At 47.6% G+C, this 25,126-nt stretch overlaps 1 protein-coding gene across 1 annotated transcript in view; it reads right to left on the bottom strand.

Moving 5' to 3' along the window:
- TGM2 (transglutaminase 2) overlaps nucleotides 1–25,126 on the bottom strand; it is a 157,285-nt gene that overhangs the window by 25,591 nt on the left and 106,568 nt on the right. The window contains exons 8-11 of the mRNA XM_069243740.1: nucleotides 13,901–14,004; nucleotides 12,339–12,578; nucleotides 11,825–12,097; nucleotides 10,371–10,531 (exon numbers count right to left, since the gene is read on the bottom strand). Coding sequence (XP_069099841.1) covers nucleotides 10,371–10,531; nucleotides 11,825–12,097; nucleotides 12,339–12,578; nucleotides 13,901–14,004 — 778 coding nt within the window. The remainder of the gene's footprint in view (nucleotides 1–10,370; nucleotides 10,532–11,824; nucleotides 12,098–12,338; nucleotides 12,579–13,900; nucleotides 14,005–25,126) is intronic.

Here is a 25,126-nt window from a genome sequence, read left to right on the forward strand (position 1 = left end):
AAGCACACAGGCAGACGAGCATGCACACAGGACAACACACAAGAGTAGACATGGCAAACACAAGCACCACACTTCATCCCGCAGGCACTCACACAAACACCATCCAGATGCAGACATGCCAACATCCACTGCCTCCACTGTGCCCCTCTCCTCCTCGTCATCCACCTCCCTCCCAGTAGTGTCTACAGTCACACCTGCATGCACTACATCTTCATCCACTACCACCATCACACCTATCACTACAAGCCCCTCACTGGCAGTCACCACCTCCACATCCATGCACACATCCCCTGTGTCCTCTCCCACTGTGTCTGTGCTCCCTCCTCCCAAAGTACACAAACGCAAGCACTCAGACACCCAACAGCCATCCACCTCACAACAGCATCCAGCCCATGCACCTGCATCCAAAATCAGCACACACCTCCTACAACCACTTCCTCTTCCTCCACTCCCAAACCTTCACCCTCTTCCAGCCCTAATGTCCCTAAGAAGCTTTTCCTCTCCATCATTGACCTCTTCCACTCTCCCCTTCCTTCACATCGGGCCAGGGTGGTCAGAACCCAGGCGAGCACCTCAGCCACACAGTCCACAACCACAGTAGTCTTTACAGCTACTCCAGGTGGGAGAGCATCCCAGGCACCAGGCAGCAACACTGAAAGGGTGCCTGCACCAGCAGCATTCAGGAAGGGCAAGGAGGCACCATCAGCAGCGTCTAGGAAGGGCAAGGAGGCACCACCATCTGCAGGAGGGAAGGGCAAGGAGGCACCACCATCTGCAGGAGGGAAGGGCAAGGAGGCACCACCAGCTGCGAGAGGGAAGGGCAAGGAGGCACCACCATCTGTGAGAGGGAAGGGCAAGGGGCAATCCCCGGCTGCTGCCAGGAACGGCAAGGGGCCTGCACCTGCAGGCAGGAAGGACAGGAGGCCTGGTGCTTGGACTCATTCGGAGCTCCCACCACCAACCATGGTGATTCAGCCATCCGAGGCAGCAAGGGATGGGTTGGAGACTCCCCCCACCACTGCCAGCACCGCCACCAGCACTGCAACCAGCTCCACTGCCAGCAGCAGCAGCCCCAGTGAGCAGCCGTCCGAGGCTGCAGGGGATGGGCTGGAGTCTCCCCCCACCACTGACAGCACCGCCACCAGCACCACTGCCAGCACCAGCAGCCCCAGTGGGCATCCGTCCGAGGCTTCAGGGGATGGGCTGGAGCCTCCCCCAAACACTGACAGCACTGAGCAGCCGTCACCACCGGCGGACAGTGTGTAGTCCTGCATCCATGGACTGTTGTGCGTTCTGGCCCCTGCAAATCCTGTGGGTCTGACACCCAGATGAGAGACTGGGACCTTGCACTCCCCAAGATCTGCATCACAGGGCTCAATGCCCCATCCAGAACCAGTGGAGAAGCCATCCACTAGAGAGACTGTGGCCTTGCACTCCCCATGACCAAGCAGTGGGCAAACCACCCACTTTAGAGACTGTGGCCTTGCACTCCCCAGGACAGCGCACAGGGTATGTTGCTCCCTCCAGGACCAGTGGTGTTGTACCATCTTCTGGCTGAGGTGGCCCCCCATTCCCCGTCCCCCTGAGATGCCTGTGTATTTTCAACCTGATGCCCCTGCAGTGTTCTCTATGTGTTGTTGCAGGAGTGTGGTGGGGCCTTGGCCTATGTGTTGTGGCCCTGTGGCCCATGGACATTGAGGACTGGGCAGTGTCCCTACATCTGTAAATATGTATATACGTTTGGATTTGGATGCACTTATTTATAGTATTTAATCATATTACACTCACTTTCTTCAAATCATTTTGTCCTTGCATTATTCCTGAGGCATACGGGGTGCATATGTTATGTTACTGCATCTGTTTGTGTGTATGGTGTTGGGATGGGAGTGTTGTGTGTTGCGTGTGTGTGTCACTATCTTTTTCCTCCCCCCTCCCTTGTGTGCTAGGCGGCAGTACTCAACGTGGTTGTCTTCGCCGGCATTGGCGTTCGTAATGCGGGCGAAGGTAGATGAGCATGGGAAATATGTGCAACTTCGGCTCCATGGCATTGTGCTTGTTCCCTGAGTCTCCAGATGTGAGTCCTTTGACTTCTGTGTACTGTTTCCGCTGTGCTTTTGATGTCGTTGGTATGGCCCCGGAAAAGGTGGCGGATAGGCCTGTCGTAATAGTGTGGGCTGTACATTGTCTTCTACCTGTCTGTTGGTGGTTACCACCGTGGTGCTTGTTGCTACCGCTGTGGTGGTCGGCGTGTTAAATTGGCTGTCTGTGTGAGCGGTTTCCGCCATGGTCGTAATTAAAAAAAGATTACCGCCGGCCTGTTGGCGGTATTACCGCCGCTTTATCCCCGACCACCAGAGTTGTAATAGGGGCCACAGTTCCCTAACTTATCTACAATTTTTAAGTGCCACAGTTGAATGTTTAATTGGTTTATTAATTGACATTGCGAAAGTCTAGTCCAAACCTTCATCGAAACACAATGTGGGAGGGATAGAGCTATAAGTAACGGGTAGGTAAGTGCAGTTTGCAGTTTTTTAACTTAATGATTACATTTGTAGAAGATAAAAGTGGCTAAAGTCTTCAGGGAAGGGAAATGCTGAGAAAAAAGCACAAATAAAAAACTGAAATGTGTTTTATGTGTTCGACTGGAAAATACGTACTCACTTCATATTCAAGAAAGGCAAATGCTCTCTTTTTATTATAAAAATTCCCTCCTCTTTTTTATTTAGGATGTTGGGAATTTAACAGAGCACTAACAAAATCTATGTGGTACGATATTCAATCACGGCACATAAAACCAGATTTTATCGCCGTGCAAAATGGCATTCTTTTTAACAAAGCATTTCAACCCACTGAGTACAATAGAATTAAATTGTAAATATAGAGCAACATTTCCTGATTCTACGACTCTATGATGTGAGGATAAAACTTTCATTGGAAACTAAACATAGCATGAAATTCAACTTCACTGATCTGGTCATTTCGCTTCTGGGTTACAGTTTGGAATTCCTTTCACATGCCCCCACTCTCATCAGTACATATTACATAGAATATACCATTATATGTGTGTTTTGGACAGGGGAAGTGCTTGCAATAATAATAAAGGCATGAGTTTTTACTTCCTCTGTACGGATTCTCTGATAATGCTTCCAAGCTCCATCCTCCCCTTTGGCTGCAAGGGATTAACAAAAACAAACGAGAGAGCAGAAGAGAGAAAAAACAAGGGAATAATTTAGAAGTGCTATGCGAATAACATTGTGAATGGAATGCCAGCTAAAAATGCATGCCACAGCAAAGAGTGCAACTGTGCATTGCGGGTAGCTGGCTTTAGGTGATCCTATGAGAGTATTTACCTTTAAAGCAAGTTACAAAAAGAAACACAAAAAAACAGAAGCACTCTGCTACATCAAACCACCAAGGCAGGCAGACAATCTTGATGCTTTTAGTCCCAGGCTTTCCTTTCACATATCATTGTTATTAGATGCTACCCACTGGTTCAATTAAAACAAAGACTACAAGTCCCAGAATGCGGCACTTATACAAAATTTGATGGACCATATAGTACCCCTTCTTTACAGAATGAGTCACAGAATGAGTATTCAACAGCAACATGTGGCTATTTGAACACTTCATCATGCATAACAGCCTTGACCTGTTAGATTTGCTGCAAGCTTTTCTTTAAGAGAGCAAAAAATTGTTGTTGCCCTGGCTGGTGAGGCGCAGCAGCCACTTTCTCCTGTCTGTGACTGAGCGGTAACGCCATGTCCCAGCTCGAGAGGAGGCTTGTTCTTCAGGTCGTGACACACTGCAGTGCACTATGAGCTTTCCCTGATCAGAAGTAAAGGCCGGGGTGAGCTCTTCGCCTTCAGTATGCCACGTTTTGAGGAGCAAAGGGGTATCTCATGATAAACAACTGCACTTTCCATCAGCAGCCCTGGGCCATAGAAGAAGGCTTTGCACTAAACATTACCACCTAAATATACTACTCGTTGGCAAACTTTGACCTCACACCACAGAAACAGAGCCGAGCAGCGAGAAGGCAAAACCGAAACTAAAAGCGAGGAGGGAGAAGGGGCCGTCACACGCTCTGACATGAGGAAGCGTGATGTACTGTGGTGGCCCACAAACATTTTCTCTTTGTAAAATCCCCTGGGCAGGAACTTAGTACACAAGAGGAAGGACATTTAGCACAATGCACAAATAAAAGTGAAGCATTTAAGACAAGCACAACAAAGAATGAATGGCAGGAGTGGGTGTGATTAAAAGCCAATATTAAATACAACACGTCTTACAGACAGGACTGCGTGCTGCCACCCTCGACCTAAAAGGGTAATTGTACAGTGACATGAGCATAAGGTAAAGAATTATAAAAAGTTCTACCAGATAGTAGTAAGCAATGAACAAGGGAGACATTGTAGTATGTAACAGTTCAGTTACCACCAGATTATAGTGTTGCCCACGCAAAAGCTGATGAAAGTGCAATTTTCACTAAGCCTCTGAAGGAAGCATGAACAGAAACAAGCACAAATGTTATTTGCACCCATTTTAGTGCTTTCACATGGGCCTAAGTGACTCAGACACAGTTTTCCCTATAGGTAAGTTGTCACACACAGGACCATATGAGCCCATCTCCTATTTGTCCCAACAAAGAGCAGCTGAATATAAGTTTAAAAATATGTTCATCTGCTCTTAAGTCCCCTAAGCAAGAGGTCTTTAACTGGGGGGGCTGACCCAGTTAGGTGACCCGAGTTGATCTTAGAGGGGGTGTCAAGCACTGGCAAAGTAGAGTATCATGCTGAAAACAGTGCTGTATTTTTAGTGAAAAAACAGAAGGGCATATTTGCAAGATTTTGGTGCAGGGTATTGGCACTCTGCATCAAGGAAAAGGGCAGGAACGTGCCATATCTACAAGATATGGCACGTTCCTGTCCTTTTCCCCTGCACTGGTGCAAAAAGAGCTTTCATGCGCCAACGCAGGCACCCTTGCACCATGGTTAGTTAGAGTTATTTCAACTAACTGCACCTTGCGGCCTAAGTTAACTATAACTCGTGCCCTCACCATGGACTGCTAATTACCCCTGATATAACAGCACTCATGGCAACTTTTATAACACAAATAAAATATCAATGAAATATTAGAAGTCAAATTATTGAAGAAAAAACTGTGTATGTCGAGGACGTGAATTACAGTTAACTTAGGCTGCTAGTTATAGTTATTTGAAATAACTAACTATAACCGCTGGATTTCAGTCGTTTTGTACGAGTACTCTCTGAGCCTAACTATAATGTCCCTGTAATCTTTGGTTTGTTCAGTGAATTTCTAAGGTTTTTAATGTCATTTCCTAAATATAATGTCCCTGCAACCTGGGTGTGTGAGTGGGTGTGTGTGTGGCTGTATGGGTGTGTGAGTGGTTGTGTGGGTGTGTGAAAGCTGTGTGGGTCTGTGGGTGTGTGAGTGGTTTTGAGGATCTGTGAGTGGATGTGTGAGTGGCTGCATGGGTCTGTGAGTGGGTGTGTATGTGGCTAGATGGGTGTGTGAGTGGGTGTGTAACTGGTTGTGTCAGTGGCTGTGTGAGTCTGTGAGTGGGTGAGTGGTTCTGTGGGTGTGTGAGTGAAAAGGTATGTGTATCTCTGACTAAGAGTATGTTCTATTTTAAATTGGGGTCTGGATCCCTGAATCCCCCCCTGAATCCACCCGAATCTACCCAATCCATGAGGATGTGCAGCTCCTCGCGTGGTAAAAAATGATTTTTTTACAATTTCTTGCCCATGAGGGGTTCCTCACAGACCACTTCATTAGTCCCAGGAGGTCAGGGTAGCTCTGCCTTGACCCCTCCTATCACTTTTTATCATTATTTTCCCTGCTGGGAACCGATTCCTGAGGAACAAAATTGCAGCTGCAACTTTCTTAGGCTGTGGCCAGCCAATCACGACATTGCTGTTGGCACGTGGGTTCGCGAATCAGAGGAGGGTCCGCATAGGATCCTCATCCCTATACATACAACTTTGAATTTTCATTATTATCTGAACAACTACTGAACGGATTTACACCAAATCACAATAAGGATGCTTTCTGGACCAAGAGCAGGCTTTCTTCCAAATTTGGTGATAATCCGTCCAGTGGTTCGGCTGCTATTCCCGTTCAAAATCCCTTTGGAAACTAACATGGAGAAAATTCTTGGAACACCCCTGTTTTTTCTTGGCCCCCGCTTGACGGATCACCCTGAAACTTTCAAGACAGTATGTGACGTGAGCGTCAAATTTCTTTGGAAAATTTTGTGAAGATTTGTCAATTGGTGCAAAGATATTAGCAAGTAAAAAAATGTTTTTTTTAATAGAAACTAGGGGCTATATGTACAAAAATGCAATTTTGCATTTCGTAAGGATAAACTTCATAGAAATCGCTATTTCAGAAATTCACAACGCTATCTACAGAGATACCGATTTCCTAATAGCAATTCCTAGAAAGTAGGAATCGCTATTAGGAAATCAGTATTAGGAAATCCCATTGCAATTTAGTCAATGGGCCGGTTTTGCATTTCCTAAATAGCGATTTCTAAAGAAATCGCTATTTAGGAAATGCAAAACTAGGGATCACAAAGGGCAAAAGCCCCCCTTGGGTGCACCCCAACAATAGGGGAGCACCTGTAGAGCACACATATACCTATGGGGCATGTGGGTGCTTTATTGCAATTAAAAAAAACACTTTGGGGTGCTTTATTTTAAATTTCACCTGGCTACCACCGACTTCAAGTCAGTGGTAATTGCAACTCCTAAATGCCTAAGTCGCATTTAGGAAATACTTTGTACATCAGAATAGGAATTGCAAATAGGGAATCCCTATTTGCGATTTCCTATACTGGGAATACTGATTTGGACCATTAAGAAATGCAAAAGGGCATTGTACATCTGGCCCTGGGTCCTAACTACCTAGTGCCAACCACCACTAGGTTTTTATATATATATATATTATATCTACTACTCCCATTGATCCATCAATAAACAATCCAGGCACAGACCGCAACTTAAATCGATCTTTGATTTTATTATCACAAGTCTAGTTTAATTGTTTCCGGAAGCATGTGTTCATCTCCATGGCATGCATACATAGTATAAGAGTGTGCCAACAACTTGTGAGAGCTGGCAACAAAGGTAGGAATTCTGTGGGATCTTTGGTCAGTGGCTGGAGTGGCAGCCATGTATGAACTTTAATAATTATAATGGCAGGATACACAATGATCCTGAACTCCATGGACATTAAGGGGCTCCATTCAAAGAGCAGCAAAGCAAGTATCAGTCTTAGCCTGAGTCAGCAAATGCAGACTTGCTGTCACCTACATGTCACAGTTTTAGGCTTGTAGAAAATGGAAATTAAAAAAAAGAAACATTATTTAAATTGTGACACCAAGCCTTTCAGTTGCACCATGTATTTAATTATTATTATTATTATCATTATTATTTTGATTATCATTATTAAAAGAAACAAACACGTTACCAACCAGGCACTCAAATCACAGGTAACTACAATTTTACAATGTTACTTAAACATTCTTTAATATAAACTTTAAAAAGGAACCTAGGCAAAATAATATCCAGTACATAAAGTTATATAAAACTCTAGCTGAACAGTAATGTCATGCCGATTTTCACTATATGAGACATGAAAGTCTTTCAAGGGGACTGTCAGGAAGTTGCAGAGAAGATTTTGCCTTTGAGACTGTTGACTCTGCCATTGCCTTTGTTCATGCAGTGATTTGTAGCCATGCTGTATAGCAGCAATGCTGCTCTGCAGCATGGCTACAACTAATAATAAACAAGCATTTGAAATGTAATAGGTCTTGCATTTTCTTGAGTTAGAGCTATTGGCATTGTAAATTCAGAACTGGATTTTTCTAGCCACATAAATTGGTCAACCCCCTCCTCATAATTTTTGACTTTTCCTGCCATGGTTTGGTGGTCACCGGCGGCTACTGACATCAGAAATCACAAACCCTTGAGGAGAGATGTGAAGATGATTGCACTACCTCAAGTTGTGCAATTGTCTGAACAGAAATTGGAAAATAAGGCTGGAAAACAATTTTCTTTTTATGGTAACAGAATGATAAGTCTTGCAAGTGTTCGTGCGTCACATTACAACAAAGCTCTAATGAAGTCAACAATAGGAGCCCTGCCTGAGAAGATTTATGGCCCCAGTAAAGGAGATAAGCTATGCCCTGTGTGCGGAAGTCATGAGGAATGACAGGGAGGGGCCTGGGGGAGAGTGACTCCAGATGCAAGGATCTGCAAGTTTTACATCATTGCTTCTAGGTTTAGATACATTCTATTAGAAAGGACATATTGTGGCTTTCCTGAGGATGAGCTAAACAGCACTGGGTGTTTTTTTTTTTAAATAAGCTTATTTTAATGATACATAAACATGCGCAAAAATAGGCTTACTTCAAGATTAAATCAATGCGCACACGCTGGGTTGTACTGAAAGAACATTAATAAAAGACGCTGGGCAGTGGTAAAATAATATGAAGAAAACCAAAGCCTAGGAGCTACCTTTTATTAAAGATTTAATGGTGGAACAAATGTTCCAAGAGCCATAGGAAAACAAGGAAGGCACTGGAATAAAGCCAAAACAAATATCTGCGACATGGGAGAAGGTGGGAGGAATGGAATGCTGCAATAAGATGCGGGCAGCTACTAGCCTAAAACACCCACAGTGAAAAGGGAGCAACAAAGAAATAACAAAAGTGTTGATCACAGCAACAGATAAAGAAACCGAAGTGGAATAAAACAGTAGTTGGTCACTACTCTGAAACTGAAAAAGGAGGAAGAAAAAGGCAGAACTGACCACTAGCGTGCAAGAAGCTTTAAAGGACACTGCAACTAACAAATGAAATCGCTTTAAGTCGTAAGAAGTATAGTAAAAGTATACACAAGATCGAACATTTACACTCGACCTAAAAAGGAGTATGAATCATTCTGCAGTAATGCACTTTAAAAAAGAAAGTGCATTAGCCCTGGCTACATTGTAGCACTTTTAAAAAATTAGTTTTAGCCACAATGCAAAGCATCCATGCTGCTGCATTGCTAAAAAATAATGCCAAAGCTAACAGCTCTAATAGACGAGATTTATTGGCTTTAGGAATGCTTGTTCTACTCAGCATTCACTACCGTTATTGCAAACCTAACTGAAACGATGGAAGGTCTTTAAACACACTGCAGTTTCTTTTGATCTTTCGTTCACACCGTCTTTTGATAAAAGTAGCTATTAATAGCTTTTTTCAGCTATAAATTCATAATATTCCTGTTTGACTCATTTGAACTTTTTATATACCCACTTGGTATCATGACAGAAGCATGGCTGTGTGTGAGTAGAGTTACTTCCACAGTACTGAATACCGCAGAGAGATTTCAAGCCCCGTTATCAACTGGTAAGGTGTGAGCACATGATGCTGTAAAAGTTAGGGTCTTGAGTTATCACCCGGGTAGTCAGGGTACAAGGAGAGAAATACTTTTTTCAAGATCAGACTGATTACATATGCAAGAGCAAAAATATCTACTTTTTATACGTGAAGCCTCGCAGAGCGATCCGTGTTCTCACTTGTGTTTTGAGTTTTCAGCCTCTACTGATGCTACATATAATGTTGAAAAGTCCTCGACGGCCTAGCCTGTAACTAAGTGGTTTAGAATTAAACTATTAACCCTCTTCCCTGCTTTTTTACCCTTTCCTTGTACTCTTTACTTTCTGCCCATGCTGTGTATAAAGGGTTTATGCATTATGAATCAATAACTTTGAAACCTCCACAACAATTTTTAAAAATAATATACACTGATTGTAAAATAAATCTCCTACAATGAACACCTCCTCAATCAATGACTCTTGTCCCACTCACACTGATCCCAACTCTTTTGCTACATTAAATTTTAACCCCTTCATTACATGTTTGCCCCAGTTCCTGTCCCTTTCTGTCCCTTCCTGCAACACTATATTTCTTTCCCCAACTCATATCACACATTGATATTTTTTCTTATCCCGCTCTCCAGTCCTCAAACTTAGCCGTTTCATAACATTTTTTTTTATTTATTGGATTTTACTTTACGATTTTCTGCAGGTAATTTTTCAGTTGTCTTCAAAGAAAACTTAATTGCTATTCTCTCTTTTCTACATTTTGCTTATTCATTGTGAATGATCCTCTGGTATGTCATTGTCTTTCAGCTTAGCCTTGTCTAAGAACTGTGAGGTTTAGTGTGAGAGATTTGTATACCCACAATGCAATGCATGTGTGCTTGGATACGTATTATGTGACAGTCATTTTCTACAAAGCTTACGAGAGAGATGAAATAAATGAACTACATATAGGACCTTGGCAAACGGCTCTTACCCGGACTTTGATGCTTGGGTTCTTGAGATAAATATCCCTCATGGCCAGAACAACGTCATTGGTCTGACTCTCATAGAGAAGAGCCACCACTTTAATTAGGTTATCTTCAGTTATGCAGCTCCCATATTTCTCATAGAGTATGCGTAAAGGCACTGTCTTATCTGGAATACAAGATGATGATCAGAAACTGTGAATATCCACAAGGCATTCAATTATGGTATAGTTACATCTTTGGAATCTGGCAAAGGAAACATTGTGTAAGATATGAAAATAGATACTACAAGAACGATAGGACAAAACCAGCGAGTAAGAGTTAGAAAGGCAGGAACAGAAAGTTACTGGGACAGAGACAAAGAGGGTAAAAGAACAAGAGGGAGGGTTAAATTGTCGGAGACAGTGTGAATGTTAAGTAACTAGAGACAGAGTGAGAGGGCTACAGACAGCGCGAAAGCAATAAATGAATAAAAATGCAGTGGGAGTTATAGGAATAGAGATGATGGACCGAAACAAAAGCTAGAAGTCTGGACAGTTAACAATGGAGTGACAAGGAAAGAGGGAGAGTCACTGTGAGTGGTGTACAGACAGAGAAAGTAAGAGAAAGAGAAAATGATAAAAATTGGAAACAGGGTTACGGACTGTCAATGAGACTGAGAAAATAGAGATAGTGAGTGAGAGTTAGATGGTAAGAGCTAACTAAAGGGAAATAGAACTGGATGCTGACAGAGTGAGCTACATGGCTGAAGATTACAAGGCTTTTCACAGATCAAGACAGTGCAGGATTTAGGCGAATCAGGAAGCAGGGACATGCTTGATTGAGCCAGAAGACAGGAGTAATGAGGAAAAGTGAGTAGAGTCAGAATATGAGCAATAGTGAATTACCAATGTTTAGAAATGCGCACTCTAAGTAAGCACGTGGGTGTGACAAAATGTTGCAAAGAATACCAAGCAAAATTAATGGATCAAGTGAGTGAGTTAGGAAGAGGAGATACTCATCATGAGTCTGTAGATTAGGAAACATGAGATTGGGTTGTTTGATGCAGCTAACAGGCCCAGGTATAAAGATAATTATGGACACGGGGTGCAATTTATAGAGAGGTGGACAGTGGGAGTGCATTACAAAGATGTAGATTACATGTGTAGGTGTTGATGAGTTTTATGGATGTCGATAGAAGTTTTGAGTTACAGAGATGTGGTAGTTGATGTGAGCCATGTATCTGCAGATAGTGGGCTGAGTTATACGGATATGGATAGCTGGTATGGGTCACATAAATTTGGATAGTGGGTTTATGTGGATTACGGTTTATACTCGTTTTAACTGCTTGAATAGCATTTAGATATGGTTTACAGGTGTGATTGATTTAGACTCCGAGTTGCACACATTGGGTCGGTGATAGCACCGTCTATCTCCTGATGTATTTTACCACAGTTTTGCAATCCTCATGCTGGACTCCTACCTCCATGAGCTGGAAGAATAACATTCAGAAGGTCCTTCTTGCCACATTCAGTACCGATCACCCCACTGTAACTGACGGTCCGGGCACCGAGCATCAGCCTGCATGTTCGCTCAACAGCAGTATTGTTGCTAATGACAGCATAGACATCAAAATCACAGCCTTTGTTCATGTTCTCAGATCCTTTGATCCTCATGATCACGCCATTCTCTTCCTTCTCAGAGAGCTTGTTCTCATGATTGGCTTTTTCATACACCTGCCTTTCTTCATCAGACCCTACAACCAAGAAAACAGAAACATTAATTCCATTATTTTCTGTTGACTTGGTTAACAATCACACCAAACCATTGTACGTCTACCCCTTTACAAGTATATTTTGATTACAAAAATATAAAAAATGTTGGTTCTAAACTTATACTACCGAACTACCAATATGAGAATTGAATGAATTTATTTAACTACTTCTGTTTTGATAAGTTTGGTGGTTGTATCACATTCACTGAACACAAGCACCTACCTTCCGGGTACTTGTAGGTGTGCGTGATATCTTCTCTCACATCTCTGCCCACGCTCTTTGTGCTAATGTTCTGGCCCACTTGGGAGGTATGCACTGTCTTCTTGGTGGAGCCATCCTTCTGCTGCACGTAGTAGACAACATCAGCATTGACCTCCGCAAAGATGAATGGCACATCATACAGCAATGCAAGTTCTCCTTCCTTGATAGCCTTCACAGGTGCTGGTCCACAACAGTACACACCTGGTGAGGAAACAGATGTGGACATTTGAACAGTCCGGGATTATGAATAATGATACATTTTTGTACATCACTTTCCAAGCTGATTGTTCCCTCGTTTGTTTTTTTAACACCAAAATCTCCTTGATCATGAGACTGCAACCAATGATTCTTATTTGAGAATCCGAGCAGTCTAATATTAAATGGGTGACACAGTTTCTACTAATCCATTCTAAATCTATATAACCGCCACAAAAATAATAAATTTATTGCAACTTGTCAGCAGAGACTGTGACAGAGGATGCAATACCTCACTCTCCCCACTCTGCATCATCTTCGTCACAGTTATTTTCCGGTACTGTGCTGGAAATGCTGAACCTAGGATCATACTCGAAGTTGGTCTTGTGCCCCAGTCTTACTAGTGTCTCCTACAGCCACAGAACAGAACAGGAAAAATATTGTTTAGTACCACTATTAGGTACACCCAAATATGCATTGAGCCTGCTGCATATTTATGTGCCTGGATGGTAATACGAAACGTAATACAGCTTCCTTGGTAAGCAAAAATAATTGTGACAGCATACTAACCAATGTATGCTTATTAAATTGAGCACAAACAATAAAAAAGAGAATTTTGTAAAAGTGCACAAGCACTACTAATAACACCATAGTCACTGCAAAGAATGTCTTATAGTCACAGTGTGTAAGGACCGAACATTGCTAGTAAGGTAGATACCTGACTCACCCATTAGGTGATAGTTGCAGCATCCAGGAGTCTCGCTCATAGCGAGCTTCAATATTCCCACAGTCTTTGGTAAAGATTAAGTTGGGAATCATGACTTTTGGTCCAAATCTTCGAAACCTCACCCCTAATAGGGCCATGTACAGCCACAGTAATTTTGCACAGCTGATAATGTAGCTGGCTGGCACAGACTGGCTACCAACCAATCCCTGCACTGCCATCCATCTAGCACCCTACGGACGCTGACCACAGATGTCAGCTGCATTATTCTAAGCCAAATGGGTTGGAAACAACTGGATGGAAAAAGTAAAATTTTAGGTTATCCTAAAAAACAATATTATGGAACGGTGGTCAGTGTTGACGGTGAGCACGCAGTGGACAATAGAAGGCAGAAAATAAAAGCTCTAGACCTTAAGCAGTGCTTTGATAACACATTGAAAGGTTCATGACAGGAACATTAAAATGCTCCCTATCATCATCCCAGTTTGTGCCTCATTAGTAAAAATGATGTCCCCTCTACATTAAAATAAATAAAGTGCCCCTGTAACCTCTGTGAGAAGCAACAAGTAGGGACAAACAGCAATTCCAGTTGGGACATCCCTACCTTGGCTTTTCTCTTGAGGTGTTGGATCCAGCACTTGCCATCCATCGAATCCCGCTTTCAGATCTGGACGAGTCATCCACGACTCCACCCAGCAATGGAAGTTCCTGTAAAGCAAGCACAGGGGGGAAATGTGAAGAAGGTGAAAACGTTGCCTTCCAACCCCAATAAGAAATTAAAGCTGTGAACTGCAACTTCTATTTACATAGACATCATGAAATAAGTTGAGGTCCACATTGTAACAGCATGCTTTATTTTTGAGTTTCAGATTGACACAGACATCCCCATGACTTTTACATGACACCATAATTCTCCTTTATGTATACATATACATTTACTATGTGTTTCTCACTCTCTCTCCCTCCCCCACACTTTTGCATGGTTTTCCTGTTTTTCAAAACATCTCAATGATTGTCAGTGTATATAGTATCTATGTGGTTATTTACATACCTACTTGTCACATTAAACCTAGGTCCTCCTCTATTACATAATTGCATACAATGTATATTATTCCTGTCACTGTTTTAGTTGGTTTTGTTTCAGAAAGCTCTTTTGAAATACATTGTTTTCAAGGCACACCTACGATTGCATTCCAGATTCTTTACTTTTGCATTTCTTGGCCAAGGAATCCCAATGCTGGGAGTTGCTTCCCATTTTATGGATTCAGCTTTACTGCATTTGAAATATGGTAAAACTTGACTTCGAGTGCTGTGATTCCTTAAATATCAAGTCATAGCTTCCTAAATCTGAGACAGCTTCCTCCTTCTGTTTCTACTCAAGTCTTGCTAAACCCCTTTTCAGGGTATATTTAAGTAGCTCAGATCCTGCTCTTATTTTTTAATTTTCATCACCAGATAATCTGTTGTGAGTATAGATAGATTTCCGAATTACAGTCTGCTTTAAAGACACATGGGAGAGAAACACTTCGATAAAATTCGTATTTAGCAATGAATATTTTCACTAGAATTTGAGATATTTGACATTTATGTAGACTAGTTGAAATACCAAAACATTCAATATTGGAAAACTCCAGATTTTATAGCTTTCTATTGAAATTATTGGTAAAGATGGTATAATGGACGGTCTTTCAGAGTCACACAGTGTCCTTGAGATGGAAGTTGCTTTTGACTTTGAAAACTTATGTATCCTGTTATATTTGACTATTATTTTCAATTGGTATAACTAACGTACTTACCTATTACAAAAGATTTACAGCTTGAGGACCTTTCTGGATTCATTTGCTGTGGATTAGTCCACCATATAGTGCTTGGTTCTGAAAAGTCTCTATCTCTTTCTTTCCATTTGGGCTTTGACCCGAAGGTGGGCAGTGCCGACCCACTATGGAATTGAACATGGGCTCATAATACCCCAGTGCATGGTCACGATCTTCAGATTATTTTCCCCTGGTTTGGCGACCTTAGTGTTTTATGGTTTATCCTTCTTGTACTCTGCATTTTAAATACCTTTTCATCTAGCCAAACTCCTTAATTTGGTAAGTGGCCAGTCACATGTGAATGTTGGAAAGTCTTTAAGTTCTAAAATTATTCCTACAGGTAACCTTTCCCTTTTGCATTGTGAATCATATCATACTCTGTGCTCAGATTACACTGTATTGTTAGATCCCTGAGGGAAAGGGGCTGAATTGGGGGTCTGGTTGCAAAAAGTTGTCTCAAGACTTTTTGTCCTTTCTCTCTATGTGATGCCTTCATGGGGATCTTAAAGAACTTTGGTGATTCATTAAATAGTTAATTGTTTTTCAGTACAGCCACCATCTTGGGTTTGAGCCACCATTTTTTCTTTGACATGTCGATCGCATGTTGCTTGTCATGGACCATTGAACTACCCTTCTTTTTGGAGTTAAGGACTCCTTTGCTTTCTCATCATTTTTCTACCTCTGATCTCGATGCCTTTTTGGAGTTGTGGCAGAGTGTAAAGGCTTGTCCCCTCTGGTGTCTTTTAACTTTGATCCATTGGGCTCTTTGTTTTTGGTGTTCCGTCAACTTCTTCAGCTCAGTCCCAATATCACCTGATTGCACTGCAGGCATACAAGTCCCAAGTTCTTAAGTAACACTTATTTGGATTGGGTATTGACAGAATGTATCCATCTTTTCCCACACTTTTAGAGTCCTATGAAGGAAACCATCATACACCTTTCACTCACTGACTTATGGTCCTTGTGTAGGCAAACTTTGTGTGTGTCTCTCTGAGCCTACTTGTGGTGGATGTTGGGGCAGAATCTAATTGGGTAGTTTCATTGCTTCCTGATTTTACAGGATGTTTAGAGAAAACTTCCAGTCCAGATTATACATTCTCCAATCCACATGGTTGATACCCAAACCAAAAAACAGTCTTTCCTGGTTTTTTTTTCATTATCTTTCTTCTACTTCAACACTTGCTCTTGTCGGCAAAGATCTCTTCCCTTTTCTGTGTTTTTACTCTTGTTTTGGCACCATCTACTTCTTTAGCCATCTCCTACCAGTGGCTGTGGACCATGCTTTTGAACCCAATGGTGGATACAAACAAATCTGTAGATGGCGACCACGCACTGGGGCATTGTGGTCTTACTGCGGATGACACCTGAAGGGGAAAATATATAAGGCATTTCTGGATCCAAAAATAATGCTCGGCATGTGAATCCAGTAAAGATTCATGCTGCAAAACTTAGGAGAGTTGAGAAATTTGACACAGAGTAACATATATAGGGGGTCATTCTGACCTCGGCGGTAAATGGGCCTACCGCCGGTCAGAAATCCTCCTTAATTCCGCCGCGTTCGCGGTAAACCGCCACGGTCATTCTGACCCGCAGCAGCCAAACCTCCGAAAATCCGACAGCCACAACAGACCGCCAGACCAGCGGTCGGCGGAAAAGTGGAGGTGACCAAACCTCCACCGTCACGCCAACAGAAATACGCCCATGCCATTACGACCCACGAATGCACACGGCGGTCTTTCAAACGCAGTTTTCCATTGGCGGTACACACCGCCGGGGTCAGAATACACACAAACGAACAAAACTCAGCCACATTGGCCGATTTGAATTCCACACACCTGATACACATACACACACCACTCCCACACACACAATACAATATAAAAACACACCCACATCACCCACAAACCCCTACGACCAAAAATTCAGAAAGAAGCACTGAGAGACACATCAGCGATCACAGAATACCATCACACAGAGGCACACTACACCATCACCCACACAATATCCACACACAAAACAACACACACCACCACACTCAACACACTTAACTACACATACTCCACCCCACACATCATACACACCACTCCATGGCACCCCAAAGACACCCCCGCTTCTCAGACGAAGAACTCAGGGTCATGGTGGAGGAAATCATTCGGGTAGAGCCCCAGCTCTTCGGCACACAGGTCCAATACACCAGCATTGCCCGGAGGACGGAGCTATGGCAGAGGATTGTCGACAGGGTCAACGCTGTGGGACAGCACCCCAGAAATCGGGAAGACATCAGGAAGCGATGGAACGACCTACGGGGGAAGGTGCGTTCCATGGTATCCAGGCACAACATCGCCGTGCAGAAGACTGGCGGAGGACCCCCACCTCAACCCCCACAATTTACAACATGGGAGGAGGAAGTCTTGAACATCCTGCATCCTGACGGCCTCGCAGGAGTCGGCGGAGGAATGGATACTGGTAAGTTGAAGCTTCAATACTGCTTCCCCCCCACCTGCATGCCAAATCATACCCCAACCCTCACCCCCATCCTCGAACCCCACCCTCACCCCCACCCCCATCCTCACCCCCACCCTCACCACCATCCTCACCCCCACCACCATCCTCACCCCCACCCCCAGCACACCTATTCCCTGCCAATGTCTCACCATCACAACCCACACATCCCAAAACCTAGGCCTGCATGCGTCCACTAAGCATGGACACCCATCACCAAAGCATGCCCAATGCATATACACATCCCCCCCACAAGCCACCCTCACCAAAGCCCCCACACACGAATGCCAGCACTTGGGGACACGGGAACCCACAGATACACCCATATGCCACACATTGAAACTATAACCATACCTCTATACCCCTGCAGGACCCGACCGTCAACACACCGCCACGGAGGGCCCAGAATTCTCCACACCCCCCACCCAAGAGGCCGTCAGCGATGACAGCAGCTCTGTCGACCTGGACACTGATGACCAGCCCGGACCATCGGGGACCTCTGGACAGTCGGTTCCCCTCACACAGGCACAGGCCACTACAGACCCAAACCCCTCTGGGAACACCAGCACACCTCCCACCCAGCGGGCCCATGCCTCTGTCTCCAGGGCGCGTCAATCTGCGGTGTGTCTACCACTACAGGGCACCCAGGATAACCCACCACCCCAACAACAACAGGGACCTGGGGGCAGTGGTAGTGGGCACACCGGCCAGGGGGCAGAGGCCCAGGGAAACAGGGCAACTCGGAGGGCAGCTGTGCGACAGGGGGGGGACAGGCCCAGGGAACCCACTCTCCACGAGGCCCTCACCACCATCATGGGAGCATACAACCGCTCCCAGGAGACGATGGCGACGGTACTGGCCCGGTTCCAGGAGATCCAAGTACTGCAGGAGGAACACTATCGGGGTACAGGGAGGACATCAGAGCCCTCACCTCCACCCTGGTTACCATGGTAGGGCTGCTGCAGGACCTCATCAACACCAGGACGGACACTCAACAACAACAAAGGGCCCCTGCCACTAGCCTGGACCAAGAACAGCCAACCACCTCCGCCGGCGCTAGTGGACAGGAGGCCCCCGCACAACAGCAGCCCACCAGACCCCCACCTCCTGCAGGAGAAGAACCACCCCGCAAGAGGGCCCTGAGATCTCGCAAGAAGACAGAGTAGGATGTCAAGACCCCCGCCAGCAAAGGATACCACCTGATGTCAGCCCACTGTCCCACATTGTCACCCTGTCCATCCTTGAACTGCCCATGCTCCATCTCTCCACAGGCCTCTGGACAATGCACCTGTGTGACTGTTACTCTGGACTCTGCCATGGACATTCCTTCACCATAGCCCCCACCCACTTGAAACCACCCATCCCATTTTGAGCACTGAAATAAACACCTATTTTGCACAAAACTATCTGGAGTCTGGCTGTGATTTCAAAATATTGTAATTGACATGACATTGCAAATATGTCCTTGTACATAGTGAAGTCAACAAACAGCTGCCACAAAGCTGTAGTCCATGGGGAAACGAAGCACAGGACTCGTAGTGGGGACCCCAGATCTGAAATAGGGAGGGAAAAGCCACAACTCAGTCATCATACACTGGGGCAAATAGACAGGCAGCAGAGATGCAGGAGAGTAGTTCACATTTACTAAATTATGTTTGAATTGTTACCTGTGTCCTATTGGAAGTACTGTTCAATGATTCTGTCCCTGTTGTCTGTTTCAGCCCCGTCGTCTTCCTCCTCGTCACTCTCCACAGGTTCCACAGCTGCCACAACACCACCGTCTCGACCATCCTCCTGCAGGAAAGGCACCTGGCGGCGCAAAGCCAGGTTGTGAAGCATGCAGCAGGCCACGATGATGTGACACACCTTCTTAGGTGAGTACATTAGGGATCCCCCTGTCATATGCAGGCACCGAAACCTGGCCTTTAGGAGGCCAAAGGTGCGTTCGATCACCCTCCTAGTACGCCCATGGGCCTCATTGTACCGTTCCTCTGCCCTGGTCCGGGGATTCCTTACTGGGGTCAGTAGCCACGACAGGTTGGGGTACCCAGAGTCCCCCAATAGCCATACACGGTGTCTCTCTAGCTGTTCCATCACGTAAGGGATGCTGCTATTCCTCAGGATGTAGGCGTCATGCACTGACCCTGGGAATTTGGCATTTACATGCGAGATGTACTGGTCAGCCAAACACACCACCTGGATGTTCATGGAATGGTAACTTTTTCTGTTCCTGTACACCTGCTCCCTGTCTCTTGGGGGAACCAAAGCCACATGGGTCCCATCAATGGCACCAATGACGTTGGGAATATGTCCAAGGGCATAGAAATCACCCTTCACTGTAGCCAATTCGCCCACCTCAGGGAAAATGATGTAGCTCCTCATGTATTTCATCAGGGCAGACAACACTCTGGATAACACCTTCGAAAACATGGGCTGAGACATCCCAGAAGCAATTCCCACTGTTGTCTGAAATGACCCACTTGCCAAGAAATGGAGTACTGACAGGACCTGCACCAGAGGGGGAATCCCTGTGGGTTGGCGGATGGGGGACATCAGGTCGGGCTCCAGCTGGGCACACAGTTTATGTATAGTGGCACGGTCAAGCCGGTAGGTCAGGATAATGTGGCGTTCTTCCATTGTCGACAGGTCCACCAGCGGTCGGTACACGCGAGGATTCATCCGTCTCCTCGCCAAACCCAGTGGACGGTGCCTAGGAAGGACAACATGGAGCACAGAGTCAAGAAACCCACAGGTACGTACTCACAGCTTGCACAGTAAACGATTCTCTATGCAGTGAATGGCGTGTCTGAGTGGCTATGCAAGGCCTAGGCCTGTGTGACGCAGTTGAAATTGAGCCATGTGGACCCTCGAAATGGCGGCTGCCTGACCTGTGAAGTGTGACAATGGGATGTGAGGTCAATGCACTGGCGTGGCACACCGCGGCGGTCAGCGGTCGAAGACCGCGGCGCGAAGCCGCATTGGTTAACATTGAAGCCTATGGGTTTCAGGAGCCAATGGCGAAGGGCACCGGCGGTGGCGGTACGCACCGCCGCGGTACGCACCGCCGCGGACGTGACCGCCATTTCCTATCTACTTATCCACTTGCGACTTGAACTTTCACAGGAGAGGACCTATACTGCAAGTGTTGCTGTGACCTCGGTCTGGAAGGGACAATGGCTGCTGCGACTGGGGAAAGGGCCCCTGCCTTCACTGGAGAGGAGTTGGAGAAACTTGTGGATGGGGTCCTCCCCCAGTATGCGCTACTCTACGGTCCTCCAGACCAACAAGTGAGTTTAATTCTATATGGATTTGGGGCCACTGGCTGGCTTGGGGGCCTGGCGGGGGCCTGGCGGGGATGGGGGGCATGTTGGGCCTGGCGGGGGGCCTGGCGGGGATGGGGGGCATGTTGGGGCTGGCGGGGGGCCTGTCGGGGATGGGGGGCATGTTGGGCCTGGCGGGGGGCCTGGCGGGGATGGGGGGCATGTTGGGCCTGGCGGGGGGCCTGGCGGGGGGCCTGGCGGGGATGGGTGGCGTTGGGCCACTGGCAACGAAAATGCAGACAAACTTGAACGTGGTATTTCTCCCTCCCTGTACGTGTCACATAGGTCCGCGCCCATGAGAAGATCGGGATTTGGCGTGCCATGGCCAAGGAAGTCCGGACCCTGGGGGTCCACCATCGACGGGGCACCCACTGCCGCAAGAGGTGGGAGGACATCCGCCGCGGGACCAAGAAGACCGCCGAGTCTCTGCTGGGGATGGCCTCCCAACGTAGGCGGGGTGCCTGCCGTCAACTGACCCCCCTGATGTTCCGGATCCTGGCGGTGGCCTACCCTGATTTGGATGGGCACGTGAGGGCAGCACAGCAGACACAAGGGGGTGAGTACAAGCATTATCTACTCTGTTGTCGCGCAGTGGAGGTGTCTGGGTGGGGGAGGAGGGCTGTGGGTCCCCCTAGGCCAGGGCGATATCTGTAGGCTGGGCACCCCCGTAAGCCCCTGTGTCCCCAGCCACCACCCTCAGTAGTGTGTCAGTACAGCCATCCCTGGGCCGTGTCATCCATGGGTGCAGTTGTCAACTCTAGGCGTGTAGGGCATGTTCCACGGAATGCGTAGCGGACCCCAAGTGCGCAACTTAGTGCAGGGGGCATCTGTGTCTGTCATGTCCGCTAACTGTACCGGTGATCCATGTACTCAAAATCTCTTTATTTCTCTCTCCCCCCCCCTTTTTGTTTGTCTTTCTGTGCTTGTGTGCATCAGCATCATCAGGCGGAGGAGAAGTGGCATCGGGGCAGGAGGGAGCTGCATCTCACATGGCCCAGGAGGGCCATGCCACAGAGTCTGACTGGACCAGTGAGACGGAGGGCGAGGGGAGCTCCACAACGGGGACGACTGGACCCTGCAGCGACACGGACACGTCCTCGGAAGGGAGCTCCCTTGCGGGGGTGGCACCATCCGTGCCCCCCGCCATTACAGGTACAGCCGCCACCCAGCGCACCATCTCCGCCCTCCCAGCAGCCCCTCAGCGTTCGCCCCGTGCCCGCTCTGCCAGGAAGCCGGGCATCTCCTTCGCCCCAGGCACCTCAGGCCCTCCCCTGTTACCCCCGCTGCCCTCAGTGAGGAGGTCATTGACCTCCTCCGAACGCTCATTGTTGGGCAGACTACCCTTTTGAATGCCATCCAGGGGGTGGAGAGGGAGGTTCATCGCAGCAATGCGTACCTGGAGGGCATTCATTCGGGTCAGGCTGCCCATCAGCGATCGTTCCAGGCTCTGGCCTCAGCACTGACGGCAGCCATTGTCCCTGTCTCCTGCCTCCCTCTACTAACTCCCTCCTCCCAGTCTCCTGTTCCTCTGCCTGTCCCACCCACACCATCAGACCAGCCTGCACACACCTCAACACCCAAGAGCAGCTCATCCAAACATAAGCACCACAGATCACGCAGACTTTCACACAAGCAACATTCCGATGCAGACATGCCAACAGTCACTACCACCTCTGTGACCCCCACCTCCTCGTCTCCCTCCTCCCTCCCTGTGACGTCTACACTCACACCTTCATTCACCTCACCATCAGCCAGTGTTTCCATCACCAGCATACCCTCCACTACAGTCCGCACACGTGCAGTCACCACCCCCACTGCCATTTACACGTCCCCTGTGTCCTCTCCCACTGTGTCTGTCACCCCCTCTTCCACACCACACAAACGCAGCCACCCACCCAACAGCCATCCACCTCACGACAGCCTCCCGCTCCTGCACCTGCACCCAAAGACAGCAAACTTGTCTCGCCTACAACCACATCCTCTCCCTCCACTCCCATACCCACTGTACCTACCACTCTCCATTGTCCCAAGAAAATCTATCTCTCTACTGCTACCTTCTTTCCTGACCCTGAGCCCCCCCCTCCTTCTCGTCGGGGTAAAAAGAGCACCTCAGCCACCACCAGCCCTGCAGCCCCCTTGACAAGGGTGCAGGGGTATTGGAGCCCACCAGCCCGCAGGTCTGGATCTTCGCCCAGCAGCAAGGGGACAGCCAGCCCACCCCCTGGGAAGAGGAGCAGAAGGCGGAAGGGCCGCCGCCGGAGCCCGGATTCGATATCCCCCCAGGACACTAGCCAGCCACCGTCAACAGCCACAGCTCCAAAGGGAGGAAAGGGCCACAGACTCCCGACTAAGGAGGGCAAGGGCAGCAAGGTGGAGAAGTCAGGCAGCAGGCCTGCTGCCCATGGAGGACCCGTCACAGCTGCCCAGGAGGAGCCCGCAACCCCCATAGCTGCTGCCCCGGGAGGAACCGGCACAGCTGCCCCGGGAGAGCCCACCACCCCCATAGCCGCTGCCCAGGGAGGACCCAGCCCAGCTGGCCAGGAGGGCCCCACCACCCACAGCCCAGGTGGGCATTGAAGGAGCACCATCCCCGCTGCCCAGGAGGGCACCACCAGGCAATGAGCAGTTGGCCATAGAATGGCCGCCGTCTCCAGCACCGCTCCGCTGGGGACCGCCGTCTCAAGAACCGCTGAACTGGGCCCTTCAAGGCAAGAACCGCTGAACTGGGCCCCGCCGTCTCCAGCACCGCTCCGCTGGGGACCGCCGTCTCAAGAACCGCTGAACTGGGCCCCGCCGTCTCCAGCACCGCTCCGCTGGGGACCGCCGTCTCAAGAACCGCTGAACTGGGCCCTTCAAGGCAAGAACCGCTGAACTGGGCCCTTCCAGGCAGGAACCGCTGGCCCTTTGGCAGACGTGGCAGGGCAGGATCTGTCTCGGGCAGGGCTGCAGGATGTCCTCTGGCCAACATGCCTCCTCCAGTGGCAGTGGAGTCTGTTATGGACTGTTTGGACTGTGGCTTTGCTCTCCCCAGGATGGCCCAGTGGGCAGGCCACCCACTGTATGGACTGTTTGGACTGTGGCTTTGCTCTCCCCAGGATGGCCCAGTGGGCAGGCCACCCACTGTATGGACTGTTTGGACTGTGGCTTTGCTCTCCCCAGGATGGCCAATGGTCATGGAGTCCCCTCGTGGATCTGGCGTCGTGTACTCAAGTGGCTGAGGTGCCCCCCCTTCCCTTCCCCCTGAGGTGCCTGTCCTTTTTTCTTTCTGATGCCCCTGCAGTGTTCTCTCCGTGGAGTTCTTGTCGTGGGACTGGGCCTTGCCCCTTTGCTCAGGACCCCTGTGGTCCACGGACAGTGGTTGGACTACATTTAGTAGCTGTATATATTTTGTACATAGTTTATTTATTTATTTGGATTACTGCTGTCCATTTTTCAATATATCTGCCCGTTTGAGATCTCTTCTTTTGGTCTTTGCATTATTTCGGAAGGGGTGGGTTTGTGGGTTGTGACAGTGATCTGTGGGAATGCATTGATGTGTGTGTTGTAGTGGGTGTGGGTGGGTGGGTGTGTGCCGGTAATCTTTTCCCTCCCCTGTGTCGTAGGTGCAGTACTCACCGATGTCTTCCGCGCCGCCGGGCGTGCTCCTGGTACAGGAGCAGGTATAGGAGTGCGGGGATGACCTGCAACTCGGGTTCCATACTGCCGGAATCTCGCGTGGAGTATGTGGAGGTGAGCGTTTTCCCGTTCGTAGTCTGTTTCCGCCGTGTTTTTATCGGCGGTGCTCCCGCCCCGGAAAAGGTGCCGGATTGGTGGGTCGTGATAGGGTGGGCGGTACATTGTCTGCCGCCTGGCTGTTGGCGGGGACCGCTGCGCTGTTTGTTTGTTCCGCCGTGGCGGGCGGAGTGTTAATGCGGCGGGCTGTGTTGGCGGTTCCCGCCAGGGTCAGAATTGCATATTTTGGACCGCCGGCCTGTTGGCGGGTTGGCCGCCGCTTTATCACTGACCGCCAGGGTCAGAATGAGGGCCATAGTCTCTTAATTATGAGGAGGAACATAGCAGGGTTCAAGTAACAATACTGGCTGAAAATATAAATTTGTGTGATTGCAGGCAAATTAACCCAAGCTGATTTTCAGACTATATTCTAAGTGTTGGTCTTGTCCATTACATTTAGAAAATTTTTTAATAGTTGATCTT

The sequence above is a fragment of the Pleurodeles waltl genome, chromosome 7, assembly GCF_031143425.1.
Source record: "Pleurodeles waltl isolate 20211129_DDA chromosome 7, aPleWal1.hap1.20221129, whole genome shotgun sequence".
Lineage (NCBI taxonomy): Eukaryota > Metazoa > Chordata > Amphibia > Caudata > Salamandridae > Pleurodeles > Pleurodeles waltl.